Here is a 27207-nt window from a genome sequence, read left to right as displayed (position 1 = left end):
GCAGTAGACAACAAACACAAAACAAACTTAGTGGTGTGTTTGGAGGTTCTTTTCTCATAATGTTTTGTTAGGGCTTTTGTTTGTTTGTTTTTTAACCTAATAGGTCCTTTGCATATACACTACGACTTCTGGTTTTGTGTCTGTGGTGGCCCATAGAGCGCGGCACTGTTAGGAGGGGTGGTCTTGTTTGAGCAGGTGTGGCATTGCTATAGAATGTGTGTCATTATGGGTGGACTTTGAGGTCTCAGATGCCCAAGACACACCTAGTGGGGCATTCACGTCCTGCTGCATGCAGATCGGGATGTAGAACTCTCAGCTCCTTCTCCAGGACCATGCTTACCACCATGATGATTATGGACTAAACCAACTGTAAGCCAGCCTCAATTAAATGTGGTCATGGTGTCTTTTCATAGCAACAGAAACCCCAAGACAGTGTGTTTATGGGATTTCTGTATAGGAGAAAAAGTGTGTCTGTGTCTGTCGTTTTTTTTTTTTTTATTTTAATTTTTATTTATTTATTTATTTATTTATTTATTTATTTATTTTTAGCTTTTTCTTTGGCTCCTTTTGTTTTTTGTTTGTTTTGTCCTATTCAGGTTTGTTTATTTTATTTTATATTATTACTATTTTTTAGATTCCTCTTTGAATCCTAAGGAAAAAGAGAAAGAAAAGATGTGAATTTGGGTAGATGGAGGAGTTGGGAGGATTTGGGGTAGGAGAAACCATAGTTGGAATATATTATATTAAAAATCTATTTTCAATAAAACTACAAAATAATTGCCCTTTGGCTCTGTATATATTATAACACTATATCTTATATAAATGTAGTATTATGTAAAGAGAAAAATATCAAGACGCAAAAAGTATTATTTAAAAATTTTATGTATATGGGTATTTTATCTGCAGCCTGCATATATGTCTATGCATCATATATTTGCCTCATGCCTTTGAAGGCCAGAAGAGAGCATCTGGCTGGTCCCCTGGAACTGGAGTTACAGGCTGTTGTGAGATGCCATGTGGGTGCTAATAACCAAAGCTAGGTTCTCCGGAAGAGCAGCCAGTGCCCTTTACTGCTGAGTCATCTCTCCCGTAACATTTTTTTAAACCAAATTGAGAACTTTCACTTTCACAGTTACTGTGAACATCAGGTTAAGTTAAAGGGAGGGAGCTGCCAGTAGGAAAACAGTTAATCACTGTAAATTTCATCTTTGTCATTACTTCATTTTATTGTGATCCCTTGAAGTCACCACCTTCATTTTGTACAGAATTTGGGAGCATATGCTAGATATTTGAGGAGTCACTAAGAAGAATGAATATTTTCCAAAATCAGTCCATGCAAACATTTCTGAAAATGGTCTCTCCTTCATTGCCTTCCTCTTCCTATACGCATGCAGAGCTTAGAGACACCAGGACATCAGGCTCTGCCCCATCACCCTCTTGAGATAGGCTCTCTCGCTGAACCTGGAGCTAGGCTGGCATCGAGGAAGCCCAAGTGATTCTTTGTCCCAATAACTCTGGGATTAAAGATATATGTCCCTGGGATTGTGCTCAGCTTTTTAAGTGGGTGCTGGGGATTTGAACTCAGGCCTTTATGCTTGTGCAGCAAGCAAGCACTCTTTCTTACTCACTGAGCCATCTCCCCAGATGAGCTTTTAACACATTTTGTTACACATGAATAAATGCACAAATGGGCGGGAGGGAGGAATGGGAGGATACAAGGGATGGGATAACCATTGAGATGTAATATGAATAAATTAATAAAAATATAAATGCACAAATGGTTACAAAGCGATCAATGCCTTATACTTTATTGTATATTTCTTTTTTGCTAAATTCATCCATTCATCCTTTTGATACTTCCTCATAAATTCTTTTTTTAAAATGTTGCTTTGAAGTGTGTGTGTGTGTGTGTGTGTGTGTGTGTGTGTGTGTATGTGTTTGATGTATCTTTAAAGTGTAGGTGAATTTCTATGGAAGTGTTCTCTGCCTAGAAACTTGTCCGAGAGAAGGCTGTGACATCAGGTAGCCTGAGAGCCACAAACAACATAAAGAACACGGGCCATCAAGTCTGTGACCTCTACGGTTTCAGCAGTGGATGGAAGTAGTGTGTGTGTGTGTGTGTGTGTGTGTGTGCGCGTGCGTGCGTGTCAGAGCCTTTGGTTCATAACTATCCTCACTCTCTCTTGGCAAACTCCCCCAGGAAAAGCAAGGTTTCAAAACTGTCAGATTGAATCTGAGAATAGATCTTTCAGGCTGGAGCCAAGCAAATGACAGCAGCCTGGGGGTGGGAAGTGGGGCATCTGCAGCTCAGGAGGCGCCGAGCAGCAGCAGGTGCAGCGAGAACATTGGGGTTAAGGTGAAGGGTGCAAAGACATGCCAAGAACCGTCAGGTGTTGGAGTGACAGGATCAAAGTGGCTGGGACGGGGGTAATTTTCACAGCCTTTTGGATCTGGCATAGGATGCAGTGGGTCTGCGGTCAGCATCCTGGTGTGCTGCCCAATGCCAAGAAACCAGTCATATCCTAAGTGTGAAAATGACTGTAGTCACAGACTACCTGGGAGAGACACCAGGCAAGAACCTCACTACCATGTTGGCCAACTCCTCATATTGTCAGTGATATTTTACCACAGCATCCAGATGGCTTTTACCAACAAAAAGCGACACAAATCAACGCAAAAGTCAGATTGAAAACTTTGAATTAGTGGATGAATATGAAGCTTGATTATCGGTGTGCAGAATAGAAAGGTGGTGCGTGCTCTCCCAGATAAGACTTACGGGACTCGCAGGGCCTTTTGGAAGTCACTGCTCGGAGCCATAGATGGGGACTGCTATCAGTTTAGTTTACTTAGTTTAAACTTACAGAAGGGACACAAAATCCTTGGCCTGCAAGGGTCAGGACCAGAGTTCAGGTCATACAAACCCATGTAAAAGCCAAGTGGATGTGGTAGCCTGCCTGTTCCCCCAGTGTTCAGAGGGGCCAGACAGGGAGTCCCTGGATCGGGCCAGCTAACTAGATTAGCTGGAACTGGAGAACTCCAGGTTTAATGAAATACTCTGTTTCAGTAAATAAAGTGAAGAGAGACTGAGGAAGACAAAGTAATGTCAACCTTGGGCTATCCCAAGTATGCCTATATGTGTACTATACACACACACACACACACACACACACACACACACACACACACACACACACACTCCAAAGAAGCAAACCTGAGTGTGAATCTCTAGTCCTCACTTAAAAGCTGGGCATAGCCCCGTGTGCCTGTAACTCCAGCACTAAGGGGATACACCTATAACCTGAGAGCCAAGGAGGGCAGAGACAGGAGGATTGCTGGGGCTTGCTGGCTGCCAGCCTCGCTCCATGTGCCGTGAGAGGCCTTATCTCAAGGGAATTAGATGGAGAGTGATAGAGCAGTACACCTGATGTCTCTAGGCTCTGCATGTGCACAGGAGCATACACACATGGATAAACACAGACACAGACACACAGACACACAGACACACAGACACACAGACACAGACACACAGACACACACACACACTCATTTTCAGGAATGTTACCATGGCCTAACACAGTGTACACATGGTCAGGTGTGAACAATGACCTTCTTTAGCCTTGAAGGGCTGATCAGTAACTGACAGAGATTAATTACCAGTAAGTGGTCATGGCCGTTTGTTAGTTCTCAGGGACAAGTGACCAAGGTGCCCTTGACATTCCTGATATTTGCAAATTCTCTTAAATGTACCAAATGTCACACAACCTTCCTAGATAGCTCACGGAGAACTAAAACCAGTAAATTCCACCGAAATAACATTTAGAATAAGTGGCGATTGTTTCTGGAATCCCAAGGACTTTTTGTAAATGCCCCCTCCCCCAGATTGTTCTCTTGAGGGCTTTAGGATCTGCATCCCCATATTTTCCTTTTCTTCATCTTCACAGCACAAAGTGTCTTTTTCCTGAGGAGTCTTGCTGTCTTTATCTTCTGCCAGGCAAACAGAACAGTCTCCTCAGAAGCTACAGGCTGTGCCTTAAATCCCAGTGTTTTCTGTGGGCTCTATGCTGAAGAGCCTCAGCGGGCTGCAAAGCACACCCTCAAATTCCCCAGCATCACTTTAATCCTGAGTCACAGTGGGATGTAAAGATTGCCCCCAAGTCCTCTGTACCCCTTTAATCTCTTGGGAGAGCCAAAGCATCTAGGATCCCTTTGTGGTGAGGATTAGTGCTCAGCTGGTGTCTAACTGCGCCCCAGGGATTGCAACAGGACATCTGAAAAAAAAACGAGCCAGTCCATGCTGGCATCTTCAGCACCAGATCAGCCTGTGTCCCCTGTGCTGTGGCTTGGCACTGGTTAATATGCACATTTAAAACAGTAGCCACATTCCTTAAGTGGGCCTCTGGGGAGTGTGCTGAATGTCAAGGCAAATGGAAAGGCTTTCCAGTCTCAAGATCAAAACCTGGGTGGCCACGAACACGTTCTGAGGTGGAGCTGATGCCACCTGTTCCCTTGAGGCCCAGGTATCCAGGTGTGGCACAAATGCTCTCATGGGAATAGCCACCTCAGATGAAAGGGCTTTTGCTGAGGGGACAAGAAGAGAACAGCTCTCAGTGGGCAGAAGACTTAAGCTTGGGAAGAGGATGGAGTGTGTGCAGGGAACTGAAGGAGAGAACGAGGGAGGCTCCGAGGACAGTTCCCGTGTTCAAAGGTTGACATAGATGAGGTGAGGGGAACATCAACCTGTCAGCATCCTTATTTTCTCCTTTTGTTATAACAACATGCAAAGTTTAGCTGGAAACGGGTGGTACAAGATGGTGCCCATAGGAAAAGGTGATGCTATGGACAAACCTTTCCAAAGACTGCTTGTCTGCTACTTTGGTGCAAGGAGGTACCTAAAGTGAGCTGATAAAAGGATGCTGACTTCATTCTAACAGTTTGTAATTTTGGAAAAGGCAAATGCTTGGGCAACAGAGAAGAGTATAGGTACAGGTAATGGTTCCCCCTTTATTTTGTCTGTCTTCTGTCTGTCTGTCCATCCATCTGTCTGTCTGTCAGTCTGTCTATGGGTTATTTTGGGACAGGAAGGATGGGAGAATCACCACATGTGAACATCAGTTAGGCTAAGCCTAACACTAAGCACTTTAAAAGCTCTCCTTCCTTCCTTCCTTCCCGTCTTCCTTTCTTCCTTTCCGTCTTCCTTCCTTCCTTCCTTCCTGCCTTCCTCCCTTTTCTTCCTCCCTTCCCTTCTCTTCCCTTCCCTCCTCCCTCTGTCCCTCTGATCCCTCTCTCCCATGTGTATACCTGTGGCTTGTACATGCACATGTGGAGGTCAGTATGACTTTGAGTATTTTTTTATTATTATCTCTTTCTACCTTACTTTTTGAGATAGAATCTCCCAATGAACCTAGAGATCTAGAACTTTAGTTTTAATTAGACTGACTGGCCAGTGAGTCTTCTGATTGCTCTTGTCTCCATCTTCCCATAACCCTAGCACCACGGCACTGAGCGCACACACACACACACACACACACACACACACACACACACACACACACACACACACACACACAGAGAGAGAGAGAGAGAGAGAGAGAGAGAGAGAGAGAGAGAGCGCCATGCCTAGCTTTTACCTGGGTTTTGGGGATCCAAACTCAGGTGTTCACGATTGTACAGCAAGCACTTTATGCAAGGCAGCATCGCTCAGCCCTCACGGAGCACTGAGCAGGTGCACATGTAGCAAATGCCTGTTCTTTACTCCTTTAGACATGAATGGCCATACCATCAGTAGACGATGTCATGCACGGGAGGGAAAATGGTCCACAGAGCACATAAGCAAGCCAGCCTGAGAGGCTGTCCATTTAACCAATGAATGACTCCAGGGAAAATTCTTGATCTTTTGTTCAAATGCCTAACAAGAACCCCACCCTCGCCGATTCTGGTTCATCCTGCCCATGAAACAACCCAACAAGTTCTGAGCAGCGCCAGAACTTACCCTGCTCCAAGGTCACATAGAGGAAGAAAGAAAACAGACTCGGGAAACCTGGGTGCTTATTTAGCTACTGCTTGCATGGGGTAGGTGTGAGTGAGAGCGTGCTGGAAGGCTGTCTTTTACCTCATTTTATTTGTGTGTGTGTGTGTGTGTGTGTGGTGTGGTGTGTGTATGAATGTGGTGTGTGATATGTGGTGTGTGATGTGTGGTGTGTGTGTGTGTGGTCTGTGGTGTGAGTGAGGGAATGCACATTCCCATGTGGGGGTGTGGTGCACATACACCACAGTGCATGTGTGGAGGTCAGAGGTCAACCTTGGATGTTGGTCCTGACCATCCACCTTTCATAAAACAAGGTCTGTCTTTCGTTGTTTGCTGCTGTGCGCATCTGGCTAGATGTCCGCAAACTCTGGTTTCTGCCTCCCACCTCACCACTGAAGCACTGAAATCACAGGCCTTCTCTACCATGCCCGGCTTTGTGTCAGGCTGGAGATTCAAACTCAGGTCCCCACTGCAAATGTTTCACCTCTGGGCCTCCCCCTCCCCACCCCACTGCGGTCATTCTTGAACAGAGTTGACCCATCTTCAGAGCCGCATCCCTAGTGGAGTTTGAGGCTCATCGGATGTGGGTCACTATGAGTTTCTTAAAATGGAAAAAAGGGGATGATGGATGCTGAAGAATACAAAGGGATTCTGCCTCTTTTTGTAACTTCATTTTAAAAATATCATGAGCATTCATGGAAAAATTCTGGAAAAATAAAAGAATAATAAGATCATTTTCGTCATGGTGTAGATATTACTTTTAAGAGTCTAGTACATTTCAGCATTTTGATGTGTGTGTATGCGCACACAGTGTGTGTGTATTTGTGTGTGTAAGTGTGCGTGTGTGTGTATGTGTGTAAAGCAAATAATGGACTGCATGTACTTATCTAGTACATGGACCCAAAAGACATAAATTACATCTTTTATTAGCTGAAACCTGTGAGGTGAAATCTAACAGGGCACTTAAAGATCAGAGACGAAGTGAGGAAAGACAGAAAACACTTCAATATCCAAATGCAACTGATTGTGAAGCCAAAGGAACGCTCTCTATCTGGCCTGCAAATATTGCTGAAATACCAGGCTCATTCACGGTAAACAGAGGCAAATTTTTCCATTCACTTCTCCAAGGCTCCTCTCCTCACAGAAGTGGCTCCCTTCATGTCCTCTGCAGCACTGCAGCATTCCTATTTAAGGGCGTCACTGCCCAAACTCCAGAGAGGGTGGATCAGAAGCGTCCCTGCCAAACCGGCGCTGTAAACGTGCCACACTGCTTTTAAACAGGGTGTCCTTTTCTTAAGTTGTGTGAATCTATAAACATTATTCTTGCTATAAACCTATAAAACTAAAATCCACTAATAAAAGGGCCAGAGAATAATTATTTACAAGCACGTCTTAAGGAGTTCCAGCTACTTTTCTTTTCCTAAGGAGATGAAGGGGAACTGCAGTCTTAAAGATCAGAAGATCAAACCATCTTCTAGCCCAGTATGAAATGCGTATGCCCTGCCTCAGAGAACTCACCGTGTCAGTGGCTAACATTTGTAATCTATAGCCAAATATTTGTCCTTTTCTTCTGGGTACAAGCACCCAATTGTGATCTCAAATAGGACCTTATTACGTAAGGGTTGGGGAGACGGCTTAGTAGGTGAGGCACTTCCTGTGGAAAGGTGAGAACCTCAATTTGAGTCCCCACACCCAAAAGCCGACACAGTAGCATGTGCTATAATTCCAGCATTCCAGGAGATGGAAGTCAGAGACAAAAAACCCCCCAGAAGACAGAGGGCCAGCTTGCCTTCTGCCAGTATTCGTGGCAGAGGAAAATGAAAAGACCAAGTTCCAAGGGAGAAGCAAAGCAAGGGCTTGATATTAGAGGTTGTTCTCTGACCTCTACACATGTAATCCCCCCATGCATGTGTGACATGCACACACAAAACAGACACATACTCAGACACACATATATGCACATACAATAGAAAAAAAGAAATTGTATGAATGGGGGCTTTCATCATTATCACCATCAAAACCCATGAGGAACCTCTAGCCCTGTGGAATATTCTCAGACCAGGAAACAGCTTTGCAGTCTTGGCAGGTGCTATACTCAAAACAGAATGTGTGCTTTCTTTGGGTTTTTCCACGAATAGTTTATTATTTTATGTCTTTAATGATAATAAAAGGCACCTAATATTGCCAAAAGCTTTGTGTGTATATGTGTGTGTGTGCGTGTGTGCTTGTGTGTGTGTGTGTGTAACAATTTTTCTAGTCTAGACTAGTCTCTAACCCCCCCATGTAGTCAAGGATGACCCTGAATTACTTCTCCCCCTGCCAAGCCAGGATCCCAAGCGCTGGGATGCTAGTATACACTACACCTAGATGCTTTGTTTTTGGAGAGCCAGAGCCTTATGCATGGTAGATAGGCACACTACCAACAGAGCCTCACCCCCAGCCTCAACATTTACATATTTAAAAGTGGACATATATTGTGTCCTTTCCCAGAGGAAGCACTGTGGCTCTGCCTAGATGCTGGGCACACTGACAGCCACATGACTTGCAGGTCTGTAGAGAGCCAGAGTTCCTGAAGGCCAGTGCATCCCACGGACGAATCCACCTACTTCTCTCAGCTTAATCCCTCCAGCCAGTCCTATTCTCTTGCTAAGCACACCCATCTGCTGTAGATGGAGGCAGCCGCTGTAATCTCTGCATGGTCACAGACAGACGTGCATGCTCTGTGGTGCCAGCCCACGGCAGGCAATCCTCTTTGCATCTAGATGCACAAGTGGGTTTATAAGTGAAAGAGGCCAGAGAAGTGGAAGGAAGGTCCTCATGAGAACTGCAGACATTCTGAATGGAGACTTTTCTGGTGCCTCAAAGCTTGGCAAAGGTCACTAGTGCATTTTAGGTCAGTTGAGGGCTTACTGCAACATCTTAGCCTCTCTCTCAGAGCTTTGCAGACCAGAGCCTGTGCGAGTTTATGTGGAGCTGTGGTAAAGGTGTCTGAGCCCCAATTTTTAAAAATGTGATAGCAAAAAAGCAATTATAAGCATCCTAGGAAGAAACAGAGCAGAGGCAAACCTCTTTAGAATTAACCAATAAGGAAATCAAGTGCTTTGAAGTTTGCACAGTTATAATAAGAATGATGATGCTAATTATAATCTTCCTTGGAGAGTGAGTTACACTCCATGAAGCATCTTAAAGTACCCAGGTTCATTTAGTCACTACAAGAATGTTATGAGACAGATGGCATTTCTATTGCTATTATTCAGAAAATGCAATTAAAAGACAACATACACACACACATACACACACACATACACACACACATACACACACACAGACACACACACACAGACACACACACACAGACACACAAACACAGAGACACACACACACAGACACATACACACAGACACACACACACAGACACACACACACAGAGACACACACAGACACACACACAGACACACAGACACACACACACAGACACACACACAGACACACACACACAGACACACACACACAGACACACACACACAGACACACACACACAGACACACACACACAGACACACACACAGACACACACACACAGACACACACACACACACAGACACACACACACAGACACACACACAGACACATACACAGACACACACACACACACACGCGTGCACACACACACACACACACGCACACACACAGACACACACACAGACACACACACACAGAGACACACACACACAGACACACACACAGACACATACACGCAGACACACACACACAGACACACATACACAGACACACAAACACACAGACACACACACACAGACACACACACAGACACATACACACACACGCGCACACACACACACACACACAAACACACACACACACACACACACCTCTTTCTTCTTCCCTCCATAGTTTCTGGCTTCTACTTAAATAGAAGCTTTAAAAATATAGAGGAAGGGGCTGAGGAGATGGCTCAGGGGGCAAAAACACTTGTGCAAATATGAGGACCTAAGTTCAAATCACCAGAACCCATGTAAAAAGATGGGTGTGCACGGCTTTTAGCCAGGCATTATGGGGAGCAGAGATAGGCAGATGCAGGGAGCTCACAGGCCAGGCAGCCTATTGTGTCTTTTTCTGCCTCTCCTCCTAATACGCCATGATGGGTTGGCAGTATAAGGAGCTCTCTGCTTATGGCATGGTGTGGCAGTGGTCCTAGCCAGTGCTGTGGTCCTAAGAGAATGACATCGTCCCACGAAAGCCTTCACTTACCAGGAAACTGGGACAGAGGGGAGGACATTCTAGTGGGACTCTAGATGAGAGAAGCATGGGAGAATAGCAAAGTAGAAGGATCCAGAGGGTCCTAGAAACCTACAAGTAGGACATTATAATAGGCAGATTTGGGCTCAGGGGTCCCGCTCAAACTAAGGCACCAGCCAAGGACAATACAGGCGGTAAACCTTAAACCCCTACCCAGATCTAGACAATGGTCAGAACACTCTCCACAGTAGAGTGGAGAGTGGGATATGACTTTCTCACATACTCTGGTGCCTCACATTTGACCATGTCCCCTGGAGGGGGAGACCTGGTGGCACTCAGAGGAAGGACAGCAGGTTACCAAGAAGAGACTTGATACCCTATGAGCATATACAGGGGGAGGTAATCCCCCTCAGGAACAGTCATAGGGGAGGGGAATAAGGGGGAAATGGGAGGGAGGGAAGAATGGGCGGATACAAGGGATGGGATAACCACTGAGATGTAACAAGAATAAATTAATAATAAAAAATAAAAAAAGAGAGAACGACATCATACTTGTCAAATATGGCTCAGATTTAGGAGTTGTGGTTACTGCCCAGTATTAAGGGCAATGTGAGGACGACATAAAAAAAAGACCATTTGGTGGAGATGAGCTTGTATAAGTCCTGGCTCCGAAGAGAATTAAGGCAAAAGGTGTGCGTATGAAATGAGAGGGAGAAAAAGAACTAGTGCAAGAGGTAAAGAAAAGAAGGGTTTGAAGAATCGCCTTTATCTGTGCCTTGTCCTTAGCACCACTTAGAGGGACAGAACTACCTTTGGACCAAGCTGAGGTGCAGGATGAGCTTGCATGGTCTCCATGGACCAAATGAGCACCGAGTGAGTCTGTTAGATACATCACCATCATCTGTTTCCCTTTGAAACCCAACTGGTACATAAACTCCCTGAAAAACTAAAGGCAGTTCCAACCCAGATACAGACAAACACGTGTAGTGATCAGCAACAGGTAGGACCCCCTCCATGTATGCAGAGTGGAAACAGGTGGTTCTCTATCTCCTAGAAGAAAAGGTTGAACCAGAAAATGTATAGGTATTTTTTTTTTTAAACATAGAAAGAGCAGCTTCCATATTGTGATGCATTATATAAAGAAATGGACGGCATTCAAAGATAGTGACGGTTCCTCAAAAGAAAAAAAGTCAATTTCCCCGCATGGTACCAGCATCTCTTTCCTCACCTCTAAGCTTTAGTCAGCTTTTATTTCACAGTATGCTTCCTCTCCTCAGTGCCACTGGCCTTGGAAATATCTCAAAAAGGCTGCCGATTTTGTAATGGCACCTTCTGTGGATTTTCCAAATAAAAATCATAGAGCTGTCATCATTAAGAAAAAAAACCCCCAAACATTCCTGGAAAGAAATGATGCTGCCACTCTCCTATTGCCATAATCTCTGCTGCTCTCCAAGGCTCTCCAAGGCCATAAATCCTCAGAGAACCATAATGTTCTGGCAAGTTCCGGAAAGATAAGATGATAGTCTTTCTGCTGCACCAACTGCTGTATCCACGGAGTTGGAGGTATACAGGTGCTCTTCTGCCAGGCTCACCGATAGGTGGTCTCACACTGCAGGTGTGGGTCTGGCTTCTGGACTTCCATTAGTGCAGCTCTGCTCGGCTCAACAATGTGAACATCCTCTTAGCCAGTCTGCATCATATGACTCGTTAAACGGTTTGGCTTCCAGACTAGAGCTGAGTAGCAAAGAATTGCTCTTCAAGAATTCAGTCTACAGTTAAATTTCACAGTGAACCAGGCACCCCACGAAATGTAAGGCTGTTGTTATTTCCACTGAGGAAAAGGAAAGAAGTTCGCAAAGCTCTTGCCTGACAGTGATACCCTCTCTTCTGTGTGTATGTGTGTGTGTGTGTGTGTGTGTGTGTGTGTGTGTGTGTGTGTGCGCGTATACGCACGTGTGAAGGCTAGAGGTTAATGCTGTATGTCTTCCTCCATTACCTCTCCACCTTATTTTCTGAGACAAGATCTCTCACTGAACGTAGACCTTACTAACTCACTAGACTACCCTTGGACACTTCTGCATGGCCTCCCCAGTGCTGGGGTTCTTCAAAACATGTGTCTCCTCTTAGAGTGCCCATTCTTTGTATGTCTCCCAGTGCTGCCACTTCTAATTCTATTTGTATAGGGAAGGGACTCATTCTCTGTCCACCTAGGTGTATTCCTTACAGAAGCTCACCATGGACACCTTCATCCACTCATGCTGATGGCTGCTTGGCAGGAAAACACGCACACACACACACACACACACACACACACACACACACACACACACGAGAAAGAGCTTAGAACTGTGGTCCAGTCACCTGCTCAGAAAAAGTTAACCAGCTTATTGTTACCACAAAAGAAACATGGAATAAATACTATGTTTATACTGATATTTACATGCATACATGTGTATACACACATACACATGCACACATACATACACATAGCACACATAGCAAATACTGGATGCATTTCTGTAACTTACAAAGCTGTCTTTGGAAATGCCAGGTGCTTCTTACTCTAACTGAGTCCCAGAGAAGGGTGAGGTATGTGTTTCCTACTGGCTGAACCCACTTCAGGGGTCTGGAAATACCACAGTGGTGGCAGGAACTCTCGTGTCCCTGGACACATGCTCTTTGAGAAATGTCAGTTGTGGTAAGCCTCTTTCCTCAGGCCTTACGTAGAAGTGTGCTCTTCTCAAGACTTTGACGACTGCTTGGTATGTCTTATTTTGTGACATGCCTGCCTCAAAACAAGAACTCAATGAGTGTTAGCCATTGCTTTCAATTTTATTCTTGGGATAACTAGCATTTTGAAGTTCCCTGGGTTTCTTTTCTTCACGGGTCTACCAGCTTACAGCTTATGAAACATTTCCTTTAAAGTAACCCTAAGAGGAGAGGGTATGAATGATTCCCTTGTAGGCCAATGGGAAGAAGAAGAAGAAGAAGAAGAAGAAGAAGAAGAAGAAGAAGAAGAAGAAGAAGAAGAAGAAGAAGAAGAAGAAAACGAGACCACAAGTGAAAAACATTTGCTTATATTTCAGTTGCATTTTATATTATGTTATATGCTAATACATTTGCTTTGCTAAATAGTTGACCTTTATCCATATTTGATAATACAGGAAGATAACTTAGTATTCTTTTGTAATTCTAGGTCCGCATAGTCACCTCACAGGGACAGGCAAACCTCAAAAGGCCTACTCCACTAGAACCTAGTCCATGAGTGTATCAGCATGCCTTGGAGTTTGTGAAGAATATATTATGCCTGGTGTCACTATATAATCATGGAGTCAGACTTGCCCCAAATGATTCCTATGCAAGTTGAGATGCACTGGACCTCTAGGGACCTTCTGGGGCCCATTTGTTCTGACTAAATATAATGGGAAATCAGTAGAGACTGAGCATTATCATGGGATCCTGGCACTGTGACAACTAAGGTGAGGACCAGACATATGAGGTGGACATCTTTGTTTTTCTCTGAAGGTTTTATAGTTGGGAACAAGAAAGCAACAGAGACCTGGCTCTGTGGAAACCCACCACCACTTCATCATGCACTCAATTTTTCTCATCATGACCTTTATAGTGGAGAAGACTGAGAACAATGGCCATACTCCTATTTTATTTACTTTGTGTGTATGTGTGTACTATGTACATGTGTACATGCGAATGTAGTTATGCATATATGTGAGACATCATACATATCTATGTGTGCATGTCTGTGGAGGCCAGAGGACAAGCTTGGGCGTCTTCCTCAGGCACTGTTAACTTTTTCTTTTTGAGGCAAAGTCTCTCTCTTATTGGCCTCTAGCGCAAGCACGCTAGGCTAGCAAGCACCCCAAATCCCTTGCTTCTGCTTCCCTAGTGCAGAGATTATAAAAATGCTTACTACCATGCCCAGCTTTTTGATAAGTTCTGAAGTGTGAACTCTGGTCCTCATGCATACAAGTGAACTTTTGAACCACCCCCTAGCCTAGTCTTCTTTCTCACATTGCCAGCTCAGTTGACAGATTCTTCTGACCTCTTTCAGTCCCTCATCCCTGTAAATACTATGAGTACAGGAGAAAACAACTGAAAATCAAGACACAAAGATCTATCTGGTGTGAAGAAGAAATGAAAAAAAAAAAAACCCTAGCAAGACTGATTTTTCTTGAGCCCTGGGGTTCATGGGAGGGGGTAAGTCTGTGAGCTATAGACACCTCTAAGTCTTCCTACACGCCTTCATTTGGCTCTGTGGCCCCTAGTTCATGAGTTTACTGGGATCTGTAAGCAAAGGAAAGCTTTATGGTGTTTCACAGAGCCTCCTTTTCTCCACTGGTCAGGTTTGCATGAAGCTGTCAACATTTGATGCTATGCAGAGTGACATCTTCACACAGGGACAGAAGAGTCTGAGCTGTCACAGAAAAACTGACAAGGTAGAAAGCCCTGAAAGTCAGTTAAAGTGCAATCTCTTATCCTGTTGTCACTGGAGCTATGTCATCTGGAGTGACAACAGATGCAAGCATGAGTGGGTTCCCAAGCAGTGGCGTGAGGAGGGGGCTGCCTTGGGGGAGAAAGGAATGAATGCTCCACCCTGCTCATTATTAGTGAGGTCACACACTCTACTACTACTGCTACTACTGCTACTGCTACTGCTACTGCTACTACTTCTTCCTCTTCATTCTCTCCTCATCTTCATCCTCCTCTCATGGTGAATCATTGAATTTCATTCAAGTTACTTACAGGAACATGAGTGAGTGGTTACTCAAAGGAGTCACAGGACTGATGACATATTGCCTACAGAAACTGAGAAGAGTTTAGATTCTTGTGAGTGTCCCCCCAGCAACCATTAAGTGACTGTAGACCTATAAGGATGGGCAGGGTCTGACGAATCCCACCCTCCATGCCAGAATGTTGACCACAGCTACTGTGAACTCAAGAGTGCAATTGCCATGCCACATCTCGAAGTCAACATTCCACATCGCTCCTCTATTACTTCTGGCTCTTTTTTTTTTTTTTTTTTGAGACAAGGTTTCTCTGTGTAGCCTTGACTGTCCTGGACTCACTTTGTAGACCAGGCTGGCCTCGAACTCACTGCGATCCGCCTGCCTCTGCCTCCCAAGTGCTGGGATTAAAGGCGTGCACCACCACGCCCGGCCCTCTTCTGGCTCTTTTATAGTTGTTAATGTTTCCCAAGATTTAGAGGGGGGTGACACAAATGTTCCATTTAAGGAGGAACATCCGTGGTCACTTATTCTAAGCCTTTATTGATTTCTCACTTCTGGATGGCACCAATGTGGCTCAGTCTTGTCCCTGGCTTGTGTCCAGGTCACACTGCCTGTCCCAGCTGCCCTTCCATAAGCAATCCCACTGTGTCAGGACTTGATGTCTATACTCACAGAACTTTGGGACTACCATTATTGACTTCTCAAGTTCCAAGACCAATGGCCTTCTAGAAGGTTCTCGGTGCTTTGCTTCGGTCTTTGAGACAGCTTGTCATTCAGCCCTCTTCTTCTTTTGACACCATTCTGCTTTTTTAACACACCAGGTCTTCTCTTGTGTGCTTCCTTCAATGGCTTGACCCCTCGTCGTCTCTTTGAAATATGTCTGCTTCCTAAGGTTCAGTCTTTCTTTATGCTAGTTCCACTCTGTTACCGCTTCCAACAACCTTCAATGAAAATGCCTCCAAATGTAGTTCTCAACACGTGAGCTTTAAAACCAGGAGTTGGTGAGACAGTTCAGTTGTGCTGTTATTTCATAGGACTGGGACCCCATACAACCACCTCTAACTCTAGCTCCGGGGGAAGCAACATCTTCTTTTGGCCTTCATGGGTAATCTCACACACACATGCACATACACATAAATTAAACATTAACAAAACTCCATAGAGCCACTGCTTGCCCCAAGGCTGCGCAGCACAGGACTGTTTGGCGCAATACGGTGGGACAGTCTCACTTCGTACTACTCACTCTTTTAACATCCCATGCCAGGCTTCTATGCACTAGAAATACAGGAACAAGAAGGAAAGCTATGACTGCATGAGGAGGGAGGGCTTTCAATTCAGGCCTCTCTGAGAGGCTGATACTGGGCACAGACAGAGAAGACTCAAGACTGCTCTATGAAGGCAGGCCTAGAAAGACTAGAAAGAGCCTTCCCCATCATCGCAGGGCTGTTGTGTGGCTGTTTCCTCGCAATGAAGCATTCCCTCCATGGAAGGAGGAAGGAGGTGGGAAATATGTAAGACTCAGGAAGTTCACCAAACCTACCAAGCTCAGAAACTTCCAAGGTGCACCAGGCCCCTTTCTCAAGTTTTATAAACAGTGAATGATTGCAGAAAAGAGACTCTTTACATGGTTGAACTGCCTTGCAAGTTCTACAGGGATGTCCCCACCCCCACCCCCACCCCCGTGCAGGGATATAATTTTATAAGATGTCATGCATGTTGGGGTGGGATTTTTGGTGAAGTAACCCAAGCAAATTCACTCATTTGATTGAACAAGCTAGCCCTGGGGAGGGGAATTTCTTTAGGCTGTCATCAACGATCTATCTGGGGTGTTCATGTCTCCCCAGGGAAAGTTGCACAGTAGATACACAGCTAATGAGCCAGCACGGGTTAAGCAGGAAGGGAGGGATGACTCTACATGGTGAAAAGCAGGAGGGAAGCCACAGAGGACATCAGGTCCCGCAATGCGTGTAAGTGAACGGGAAGCTGTTACTGTGTCTGAGTCAGCAATGTCTGAGAGGCATGCTATGGCGTGTGTGACACAAAAACCTCTCCAGCCCTGATGACATCAGCCTGGAGGGACAGTAACAGATGATCCGGCCATCACAAACTCTGGCGTGTCTTCCTGACCATAATGGACTCAAACTATGAGCCAAAATGGGTCCTTCATCCTCAGATTGCGTCTGTTGGGTATTTGTCACCATATAAAGTATGAAACGCAGCCTGACTGGGAAAAATCCAGACATGCCAAGAGACAGGGGGAAAAAGACAGAAAGAAGGAGAGGGTGTAAGGATATGAGATTTGGAATTATTTCTCAAGTCTGAGCTGTGTGTTAACCAGACAGGTGAAGAACTTAATGGGCAACCTGTTGCCTCTTTTAGATCTGAGAATACAGCTTCCCAGGGCGCCATGGGGACAAGGAGGAAGACACGCCCAATTGCTGCCACATTTCTGCCCGCTGTGTGCCAGGAGACAGCTCCCTACCACAGGAAGTGGTTCCTATACTACAGTTAAACCATTCCTTTGAATAAGCCCAGCCATTGGTTTTTAATCCACATTCTGCGGCAATAGAGGTGATTGGCTTTATTTGGTGACATTTTCAGCGTAGTGGCCAGCGGGAGGAGGGGTGGAGTAGGAGAAAGAGGGAGAAGAAGTACGCAGTTCGTATAGTTGGTGGCTCATCTCATTTTACTTACACATACTGCTGGCAAAGCGTCCCAAGGGGCGATCTGGTGGATACTGACTGGGTGCAGGCCTTCCTACAACAACAGAGAGGATGCCTCTAAGAGGAGAGCGGACCAAGGGTTTTGACCATGGGCATCTAATGAAACACATACCGAGGACACAGGGATGCAGCTAAGTGTGTGGAGATATACATGGAACTAAAAAAAAAATGTATAAAAGTTTGAATTCACTATCTATACATGACTGATAAGACATGCCGTTCCTACCGCCAGGGCCTTCAGTGGATCATGGTCACTTTTTTTGAGTTTCTACCCTTTAGTGAGTGCGATCATTACCTCCTTTGTGATAAATATGTAAATATCTGTCTCTCAATCCTCCTTTTGCCTCTGTGACTAACTCTACACTTTGTTTCATAATCATTATGCCTTAGCTTCTGGCTTCGGCTCCCATGGAAACAATAGAGTCCAGAGAAGAGGGGGAACATCGAAGCCCCAACACTGTGTGGAAGTGCAATTGTATTGCTCCTTCCCAACGAGGAGCTGCAGTCATTTAATACAAACATGCTCAAGGCAGAGACAGCACGGAAGGGCCTAGAATGACCTACAACAGTGATGGGATTATCAGAACTTGGAGTTTCTTTGATGAACTTGGAGGTATGCTTAGCCAAAGGACAACAAGAAATGTTGTTTCCTGTGCCTGAATGTCAAAGTCACCAAACACAATTAATGTAAAAACATCATAATAAACTCACCTTCATTCTATCCTTGGGAAGGCTACAGCTTATTTATATCCAGCTCAGCCTAAGGTGAATCGATAAGACCCGTTGTGCTGATAGTAAGTTAAGTGCCAAAAAAACTAAAACATAGTTTTGAAATATTATCCTTGTAAATCTCAAAAAAAAAAAAAAAAGATTCCTTGTCTATACAAACAAGGGAGTCAGCTTTCAGTGAAAATGAATCTGTTGGGCATTTTCTAATTTTTGAACGGTAGTAAGCCCACCCAGAAGCCTAGTGTCATCATAGGCGACTAAAGGTCTTTACAGCAGGGCGTAATCAAATGGAGAAGTTAGAAGGCATCTTTATTGCGTGCATCCATCTTTCTCCCGAAATGGAGAATTGGTGCCGCCCATCTTCAGAATGCATTTGCATGGTTCACAAGGGCTGAAAAAAAAAACCATCCAACTCACTTTCCGTGGAGGAATCTACACTCCACAGAGGTTAACCTGAAAGCACCTCCAGGGTCACTGAGGCACAGAGTCACAGAGAATCCATTATGTTAAAGGCTTCGTCGTCACCCTGAGGATGTGGGAGTCTAGTGGGAAGAAGCTAGGTCCCCAGGAGTTGGACTTTGAACGGAATGCTGGGACCCGGCCTCATCCTATCTCTATTCAGCGTCTTGATGCTTTCAGAGGACAGCTTCTGCTGGGATATGCCAAATGCCCAAAGCAACAGGGTCATGTGACCAGGGACTGAGCCTCCTCAAACTATGAGCCAAATACTCCTCTCTTTCTTTTGTTTATGCCAGGTGTTTTGTTGCAGTGACACATAGTTGACATATACACTTATGCTTTTTTGGCGAATCTTTAAAAAATTATTTTTAAGGATCATTAATAAAATGTCATTTCAAAACATTTATTTTAAAACTACAGGTACAGAATGTCAATAAAAGTGTCAGCTATTCCTTACTAAATTTCACACCAATTCACTTTAAAAATGTCTCAAAATCAGTGTAAAGGTCTTCATTAAGTTTACATTACAGAAATTAATATTTTCTAACTTTCAATGAAAAAGAACTGGTTTCAGGGCCTGGTGTGGTGGTGGGAACCTTTAATCCCAGTACCAAGGAGGCAGAGGCAGGTGGATTTCCATGAGTTTGAGGCCAGTGTGGTCTACACAGTGAGTTCTATGTCAGTCAGGTCTACCTAGTGACACCCGATCTTTTAAAAAAGTGACTGTAATAGAGAATGTGCTGTTTTTCATATAAAGAAGCAACATACTTATTATTTTAAAATATAACAATTATAAGTATAATTAACATAATTTTATAATAGTTATACTCATAACAATTATATTTCATTTTGGTATTAAGAACGCTGTAAATATTTTTAATCTGTATGGTCCACTGGTATAACGATGTACTCAGGTATGATGTAGGCACTTGGGAAAGCTTTCCAATATCATATATTTCTGGAGAGACTTTGAGTAGTGTTGCTCTATGTATCTAGTTGGAGTGTGTTTCCCAAGGGCTCACAAGCTGGAAGATTGAAGTCACTTTGGTGATGTGGAACATAACGACACCTTTAATGGGCAGGATATAATGGTAGGTAATTCAGTCATCCGTGGTGCTGTCCTCAGAGAAGGTTCGTGGTGGTCTTGAGGGACGCAACAGCCCCAGAGAGAGGGACTGGAGTCCCCAAACTTCTGCTTTTGTTGCTTGTGTTGTTGTTAGTGTTGTTGTTCATTCTCACTCTGTCTGTCTGTCTGTCTGTCTGTCTCTGTCTCTGTCTCCCCTCCGCCCCATGTGCTATCTATAACAGTGTAATGTGATTCTGAAGGAGCCCTCACCAGAGTCAGGGCCATGAAGTTTGGGCTTGTAGTTTCTAAAACTGTAAACTGAGAAAAACTCTTTTCTTCCTAACTCACCCAGCCTCAGATAAGCAACAGAGAGAAGAATAACCCAGTGTTTACCTTGTCCATCACCAATGCCCCAGCACACTGACGGACACACAGAAGATACCCAGTAACACAGAAACAAAAGGCAGTTGGCTCTCCACCGTTCTGCCAGTGAAGGCTAAGGAGTGAGAAAGGACACAGGACTTGGTTGTTTTTCTATTAGCCCTGATTTTCCATGGGACTTAGAGGACAGAGGCTGGATGACCCCAGTGCTGTAGGGGCTCTGTCGGGGACAGCAGGGAGAGATACAGAGTCCCTTCTGCACTCTGACCTCCCCAAGAGCCTCTGCTTCTCAGTGAACTCTGCTTTGTCTTTCTAAACTGGTGTTTGAAGAGATATTTAGGAGACCACAGGCCTGTATTTATAGATACGTGGGTAAACTATTGAAACTTTTCTTGTAGCTGCTGATGCTATGGATTTGTTGTGTTGTCTCTTTACACAACTCAGAACTTATTTCCTGTTTGGTTTTCTTATCATTTTAGTGTCCGTCTGATGAATCCTTCCCTTCCTCTCCCATCTCGCTCGCTTTTCACCCTTTTGCTCTCCCTCCTCCTGCCCTTGATTAATTAATTTAACCAACTAATTGAATTTAGTGTATGTATGTACATACGTACAGCTTGTAAGGAGTTAGTGAGTTCTACGGATCAGGTAGGGACTTAGGTCTTCAGGCTTGGCTGCAAGCACTTTTAACACTGAGCCATCTTGCCTGCCCGCCTCTCCCCTTCCACTCTTCTTTCTCCCCTTTCCTACACCTGTCTCTCCCTGCTGTCTCCGTTTTATCCTTCCCTGACTTCTCCTCCTTTGCTGCCCTTTCTTCTCCCTCTCCCTCTTGTTCTTCCCCTTCCTCCCTCCCCTCCCTCCCTCCCTCCCTCCCTCCCTCCCTCCCTCCCTCCCTCCCTCCCTTCTCTCTTGTCCTTCCTTCACCTTCCCCTCCCTCCCTCCCTCCCTCCCTCCCTCCCTCCCTCCCTCCCTTCTCTCTTGTCCTTCCTTCACCTTCCCCTCCCTCCCTCCCTCCCTCCCTCCCTCCCTTCTCTCTTGTCCTTCCTTCACCTTCCCCTCCCTCCCTCCCTCCCTCCATCCTTCCCTCCCTCCCTCCCTCCCTCCCTCCCTCCCTCCCTCCCTCCCTTCTCTCTTGTCCTTCCTTCACCTTCCCCTCCCTCCCTTCCTCCCTCCCTCCCTCCCTCCCTCCCTCCCTCCCTCCCTCCCTCCCTCCCTTCTCTCTTGTCCTTCCTTCACCTTCCCCTCCCTCCCTCCCTCCCTCCATCCTTCCCTCCCTCCCTCCCTCCATCCCTCCCTCCCTCCCTCCCTTCTCTCTTGTCCTTCCTTCACCTTCCCCTCCCTCCCTCCCTCCCTCCATCCTTCCCTCCCTCCCTCCCTCCCTCCATCCCTCCCTCCCTCCCTTCTCTCTTGTCCTTCCTTCACCTTCCCCTCCCTCCCTCCCTCCCTCCATCCTTCCCTCCCTCCCTCCCTCCCTCCCTCCCTCCCTCCCTCCCTCCCTCCCTTCTCTCTTGTCCTTCCTTCACCTTCCCCTCCCTCCCTCCCTCCCTCCCTCCCTCCCTCCCTCCCTCCCTTCTCTCTTGTCCTTCCTTCACCTTCCCCTCCCTCCCTCCCTCCCTCCATCCTTCCCTCCCTCCATCCTTCCCTCCCTCCCTCCCTCCCTCCCTCCCTCCCTTCTCTCTTGTCCTTCCTTCACCTTTCCCTCCTTCCTTCTCAAGCTTTCTTGATCTGGCAGTGACTGGACTGTGCACTGTCCCAGTTTATGATCTCCCAAGGTGAAGCTGGTCTCAGGACAACAGGGAAAGTTGGCCCATTGTGCCTCACGGGTCAGAAAAGAAAACTGATGAAAAAACCTGAATCGCTCACGGTGGCATTTCTGCAGCCACCAAAGATGCAGAGGCACACAGACCCACTCCTGCTTCCGCGTTCCCTGCGCTCAGCAGATCTGCTAATGATATTACTGTGCTCGTCCTGCAGTCCTCTTTAGAGAAATTGCTATTGATCTTGACAAGCCGTGGACGTGTTGTTCCTTGCAGATGGTTTCCGATATGTTTTGTTATATTTTATTAATAAAAAAGGGCAATCCAGAACAAGATCTCTACTTTTTCAACTGTTGCGTGAGTCACTGAAAGTTTTCTTTGGAATAGTTCTCATGAACCTGAACTTGTTCACCAGATAACGACAGAGTGGATGGGATGTTGTGCTGACATTGACTCTGACACCAATAGCCTTATCGTTGTTGGACTGTGTTTGTGCTCTCTTGGATGAACTCCTACTCTGTGCGGGAGGTCAGGACAATTACCTGCTACTCTCAGGGCTGAGAACGGCCTTGTGGTTGTTTGTGCTGAGTTTTCCAAACTTGCTAGGGAAGAGCAAGGGCACGGTCCCACGCCCCTAGTGCTGAGAACAGACCCCAGAGCCTCAACTATACACTAGCCAAAAGCTCTGCCACCTGGTACATCCTCAGTCCCAGGATACAGATGTAAAGAACCCTCAAACAGTAGAGGGGTCTGGAAAGTGGGTTAATTCTGCATTTAACCCATGTGACTGGGAAGCTGTTGTTCCTGGAATATTAGTCATGGTCTATGGAATGTTTTATATTATTTTCACACAGTATAAGACAAATTTATGTTTAGGTTAGTTAGTCTTTCTTTCCAAGACAACATTTTGGAGCCTCTGCCCTCATTAAACATGGGCTGAGCTCTGTCCAGGGGTACACGGGCAGAAGACAAGTGTTCAGCTCTGAGATGGGCCCACAGCAGTCACCATAGCCAGCCCATCTTGGATCTTCCTCTTCTTATAAGACTGAAGTTGGGACACCCTTCAGGTAAACTTGGAAATCTGGCCAAGGATGAACTGTCCCTCGGCACACCACTCTGAGAGGAGTTGCCTGACCAGGAAGACTCAAACTAGACTCTAATATAAGGAAAACATAAGCTAATACTACCTTAACACACTGATTTTTCTTGAGTTTATTAAACACCAGCTATATCAGCAGGAATCATTAGAACTGACAAACATTTGCTGCTCTCCCAATGAACTAGAGTACCATAGAAGGCAGTGGAAAAAGACTGAGGTTCTTTCTGTCGAGTTGATTTGCACGGCACAGTTATTCATTCAGGGTTATTGTTTGAAATGAGAATTTGCTCAGTAATAACTTCAAAACAGGCCTGAGGGGAGATGTGAACGTAACCTGGTGGCCACATGAACTGCATGTGGAACCAAAACACAGCCAGCCCATAGGGTTGGAGTGAGACGTCAACGTGCTTGCTCTGCAGCCATGAGGCCTGGGTGTGGTCCCACTGAACACAGGTTAGAAAGGAAAGAGCTAGATGTGGCCGTGTACTAGGGCCATGGAGACAGATGACCCCTGGTGCCTCGCTGGGCAGCCAGCTTAGCACAGCTGGTGACTTCCCACTCTGCCCAGTGAGAGGTGCTGCCTCACAAAGCAAGAGAAAAGGCATCTAAGGAGTGAGAGCTGAGGTTTTCCTCTGGTCTCCATATGCACATGCAGGAACACGCTCACACATGTGGACCTGCACGGTTATGTTCACAGGTGCACTGATACATATACACACATATACATACTCACACATACAAAAAAATAATCTTGCAGAACGTAAAAAAGTTTTGTTGCTAAAGTTCACTTGATTTCTAATTTTCCTGTGTCTCAGAGGAGATTCAGGGTAAGAAAAACATTAATACTTGATTTAGGAATTATAGGGGCACATTTAAATAGTTCATTTACATAGTGTATTTATCTATACCTACATATTGTCTCATTCAGCCAATCCCCCAATATGCATTGACACACATAGGATTAACTGAAAAAACCATGACTGATGTGTGAAGACATGGCTTCTGATCAGACCACTCATTAAAGCCATAGCTGGAGAATGAAGTAGCCAGGGCTGGTTATCAAGTTCACTAAGAGTTCTCTGAGACAGTCATCCCCACGTCCTCTCAGCATGGACCCTCTGGACAACACTGAGGCCTTAACTGTGCATGCCCCACCTCCCTGGATGCCCTGAGGTCCCTGTGAATGGCCACACTTGGAGGCATCTCTACTTCTTATTTTCGATTTTCTCAAGAATCCAGGTTGTTGACTTTTCTTGCCACTGGAAGCTCATTTCTTGGCTTCTGAGATAGGATGCTTTTCTGGGTTGTTTACCATTTGCCAGATTCTCTCAGTCTTCTACACAGCTTCTGAGATGCACCGATTGCCAAACGTCTGTCTGCAGTTCATGGCATCCTTGCGCCATATGGAGGCAGCTTCATCCAAACTGCCTGAATCCACAGTACGACCGGCCACCTTGAGGAAGAATCCTCTCTGCAAATTAGATTGTCCCCAGAGTTCCAGATAGGGTTCTTTAGCTGGGTGGGCACCACGATTTCATGACTGGCATGTCAGATCCAGAAATCCAAATTCAAACTCATCTTATTTCCCCCCTTTCTAGCCTGCCTTTCTGAATTCTCTAAGATGTCACTATTTACCTGTGTTTTATAATAAATATTTTTTGTGTGGATTTGATAAAATGCCTGACCAAAGAAATGACTTAAGAGAAGATATGTTTATGTTGGCTCATGGTTTCCTGTAAGACGGTCCACAGTGACGGCGAGAACACAGTGGAGCAGCTTTGTCTGCGGTGCTGAGAGCTTTTGCCTGTGGTTTCCCATATCTCGGTTGGCTCAGGGAGCAGAGGTCTGGCAGAATACAGACGGGGTTATCAAGATTGCCTGCCATTAACTTGTATCTTTTAGTTAAGGCCTCTACCTTAAAGGTTCCAAATTTTTCCAAAATAGCAGCACTAATTAAGGACTTAGTGTTTGACACATGAGCCTGTGGGGCACGTTTTAGATTCAAACTGTTACTTGTATGAAAGGCAAACCTGAAGATAGACTTGATTCCCATTGTATGCTGTTCTATTGCTACCCTTTACTAATTAGTCATGAAGACTCCTGTGTGTCCCCTGCCAATCACTGCTGTATGAAGGCCAGAGTGTCCTTTCAGGGCCCAGGGGGGTCTGCTCAAACTATTGCACTAACCAAGGACAACACAAGTAGTAAACAGCAAGCCCCTACTCTGATCTACCCAATGAACAGGACATTCTCCACAGTTATGTGGAGAGCGAGGACAGACTCTCTCTCTGGTGCCCCATATTTGACCACCTCCCCTTGGTGGGGAGGCCTGGTGGGATCAGAGAAAGGATAAGCAGGCTACCAAGATGAGACTTGATAGCTTATAACCACATTAGTGGGGGAAGAGGTCCCCCTTGGTCCTAGACTTAGAAGAGGGGAATAGAGTGAAAGTGGGAGGGAGGGAGGAAGGAGAGGAATAAATAATAATAATAAAAAAAGAAATATAAACCCTGGCAGCGAATTCATTTGCATAGTACCCTCCAACGGCTCCCTCTTTCTTCAGCCTTCCCGGTTTAGCGACAAGACTTTTCACTGCCTGCCGTTCTTCCCCCAACTTTTCTCCAGCCTTGTTCATTGGGTTTGTGTTCTGTCTTCTATTGTGTGCCCCATTTCCTAATGCTGCCACAACAGCCTTATTCCTCCAGCATCATGTGTGATGCTGTAATAGCACCACCTCCAGGAGATTCTGCTTGTCTGGAGGCAGCCGGTGACGGAGGAGACTTTCTGTGAAGATCCCCTGACCGCATAAGTTCCCTTTAAACAACTGTCATCAGACATTATCCTTCTTGTTCAGATGCCAGAATAAGATTCAGCTTAGACTGACTCAGCTTCGAGGACAGACTCCAAGATGTGCCCGAACACCCAAATCCCTCTGTGAGGCCCCTGTGCAAACTCCTTATCTTGTCAAGGCCATAGTTTCCTTGCCTGAGATGGGGTGCTAACAGTATCCATCCCATCATATTGCCCTGAGGGTTAAGTGAGGATAGCCATGGAGAGCGTGGGGGGGTGGTGGTGGTACTGAGGGGCGGGCAATGAGATTGCGGTGCAAGCCGAAAGACACGGGTGTGATTCCAGAACCCATCATGGAAGGCAAGAACCCATTCCTGGAAGTTGACTCTGACTGCTGTCCCCCCCCCAAATAACAAATGGATATAATTAGATCGGTAATTGGCGAATAGTGTTTTGTGTCAGTGATCATTAGGATTTGCATTTGTCTAACCCTGGCTTTGCACCAGAGAGAAAAGACAGTAATAAAAGGAATTATACACAGGTGCAGGAGGGAGTGCTCTTATGACTGGCTTTAAAAATAAAATAAAATCAGGTTCTTTTCTTGACTAAAATAATATCCAGTTCTCCTGAAATTAAGTGCATGTCAAGGGAACCATAGGCTAATGCTATAGTACTTGAAGTAGAACCAAGAGACTGAAAAGGAGCTGGTTAACTTCCAGGTATAGTCAGGACCCTTGGGATGACATGGGTAAGGTGTTAGATTGGCCAGTGCTGTGAAAGCCAGCAGCCGGCAGGACTATGCAAACACACACCCCCCACACCCCACACCTCCCACATGTACACATACATGTGCCTACACATGCACTCCACATACCCACGTACACGCACAAATATGCACTTACAGATACACCCTCGCACACACACACGTGCACACACACGTGTACACATGCACACATGCAGCACAGCAAGATCTGCCCACGTGCACAAAGGAGACTCCCATGCCTCAAAGCAGGAAGGTTTCCAAACCAAATCATTCTATGACGATAAAAACAAAAGCCAGAGCCTAGTGCCAGCAGCTGTTTTGAACATTTATTTCAGTCGGCCCCTTTCTTTTAAAATCAGAGAAACATCCCTTGTCCATCTCATATATATCTAGCTTTAGGAGAGTTATCCAAGA

General features: G+C 45.5%; 1 protein-coding gene across 11 annotated transcripts in view; it reads right to left on the bottom strand.

Annotated features, from left to right (window-relative positions):
• The window catches only part of CHRM3 (cholinergic receptor muscarinic 3), a 457818-nt gene that overhangs the window by 88968 nt on the left and 341643 nt on the right, over positions 1-27207 (bottom strand). For 4 of the 11 annotated variants that reach the window (XM_084781759.1, XM_084781755.1, XM_084781754.1 and 1 more), the window contains one exon: positions 17724-17786. The exons of the other annotated variants lie outside the window; for them this stretch is intronic. Coding sequence is in view for 1 of the 4 variants with exons in the window: in XM_084781754.1 (XP_084637880.1) it covers positions 17724-17786 (63 nt within the window). In the remaining 3 variants the exon portion in view is untranslated. The remainder of the gene's footprint in view (positions 1-17723; positions 17787-27207) is intronic. 11 annotated transcript variants of the gene reach the window in all.

This window comes from Acomys minous, assembly GCF_964271855.1.
Source record: "Acomys minous genome assembly, chromosome: 5".
In the NCBI taxonomy this organism is placed as follows: domain Eukaryota; kingdom Metazoa; phylum Chordata; class Mammalia; order Rodentia; family Muridae; genus Acomys; species Acomys minous.
This window is presented reverse-complemented; position numbering and strand designations above follow the sequence as displayed.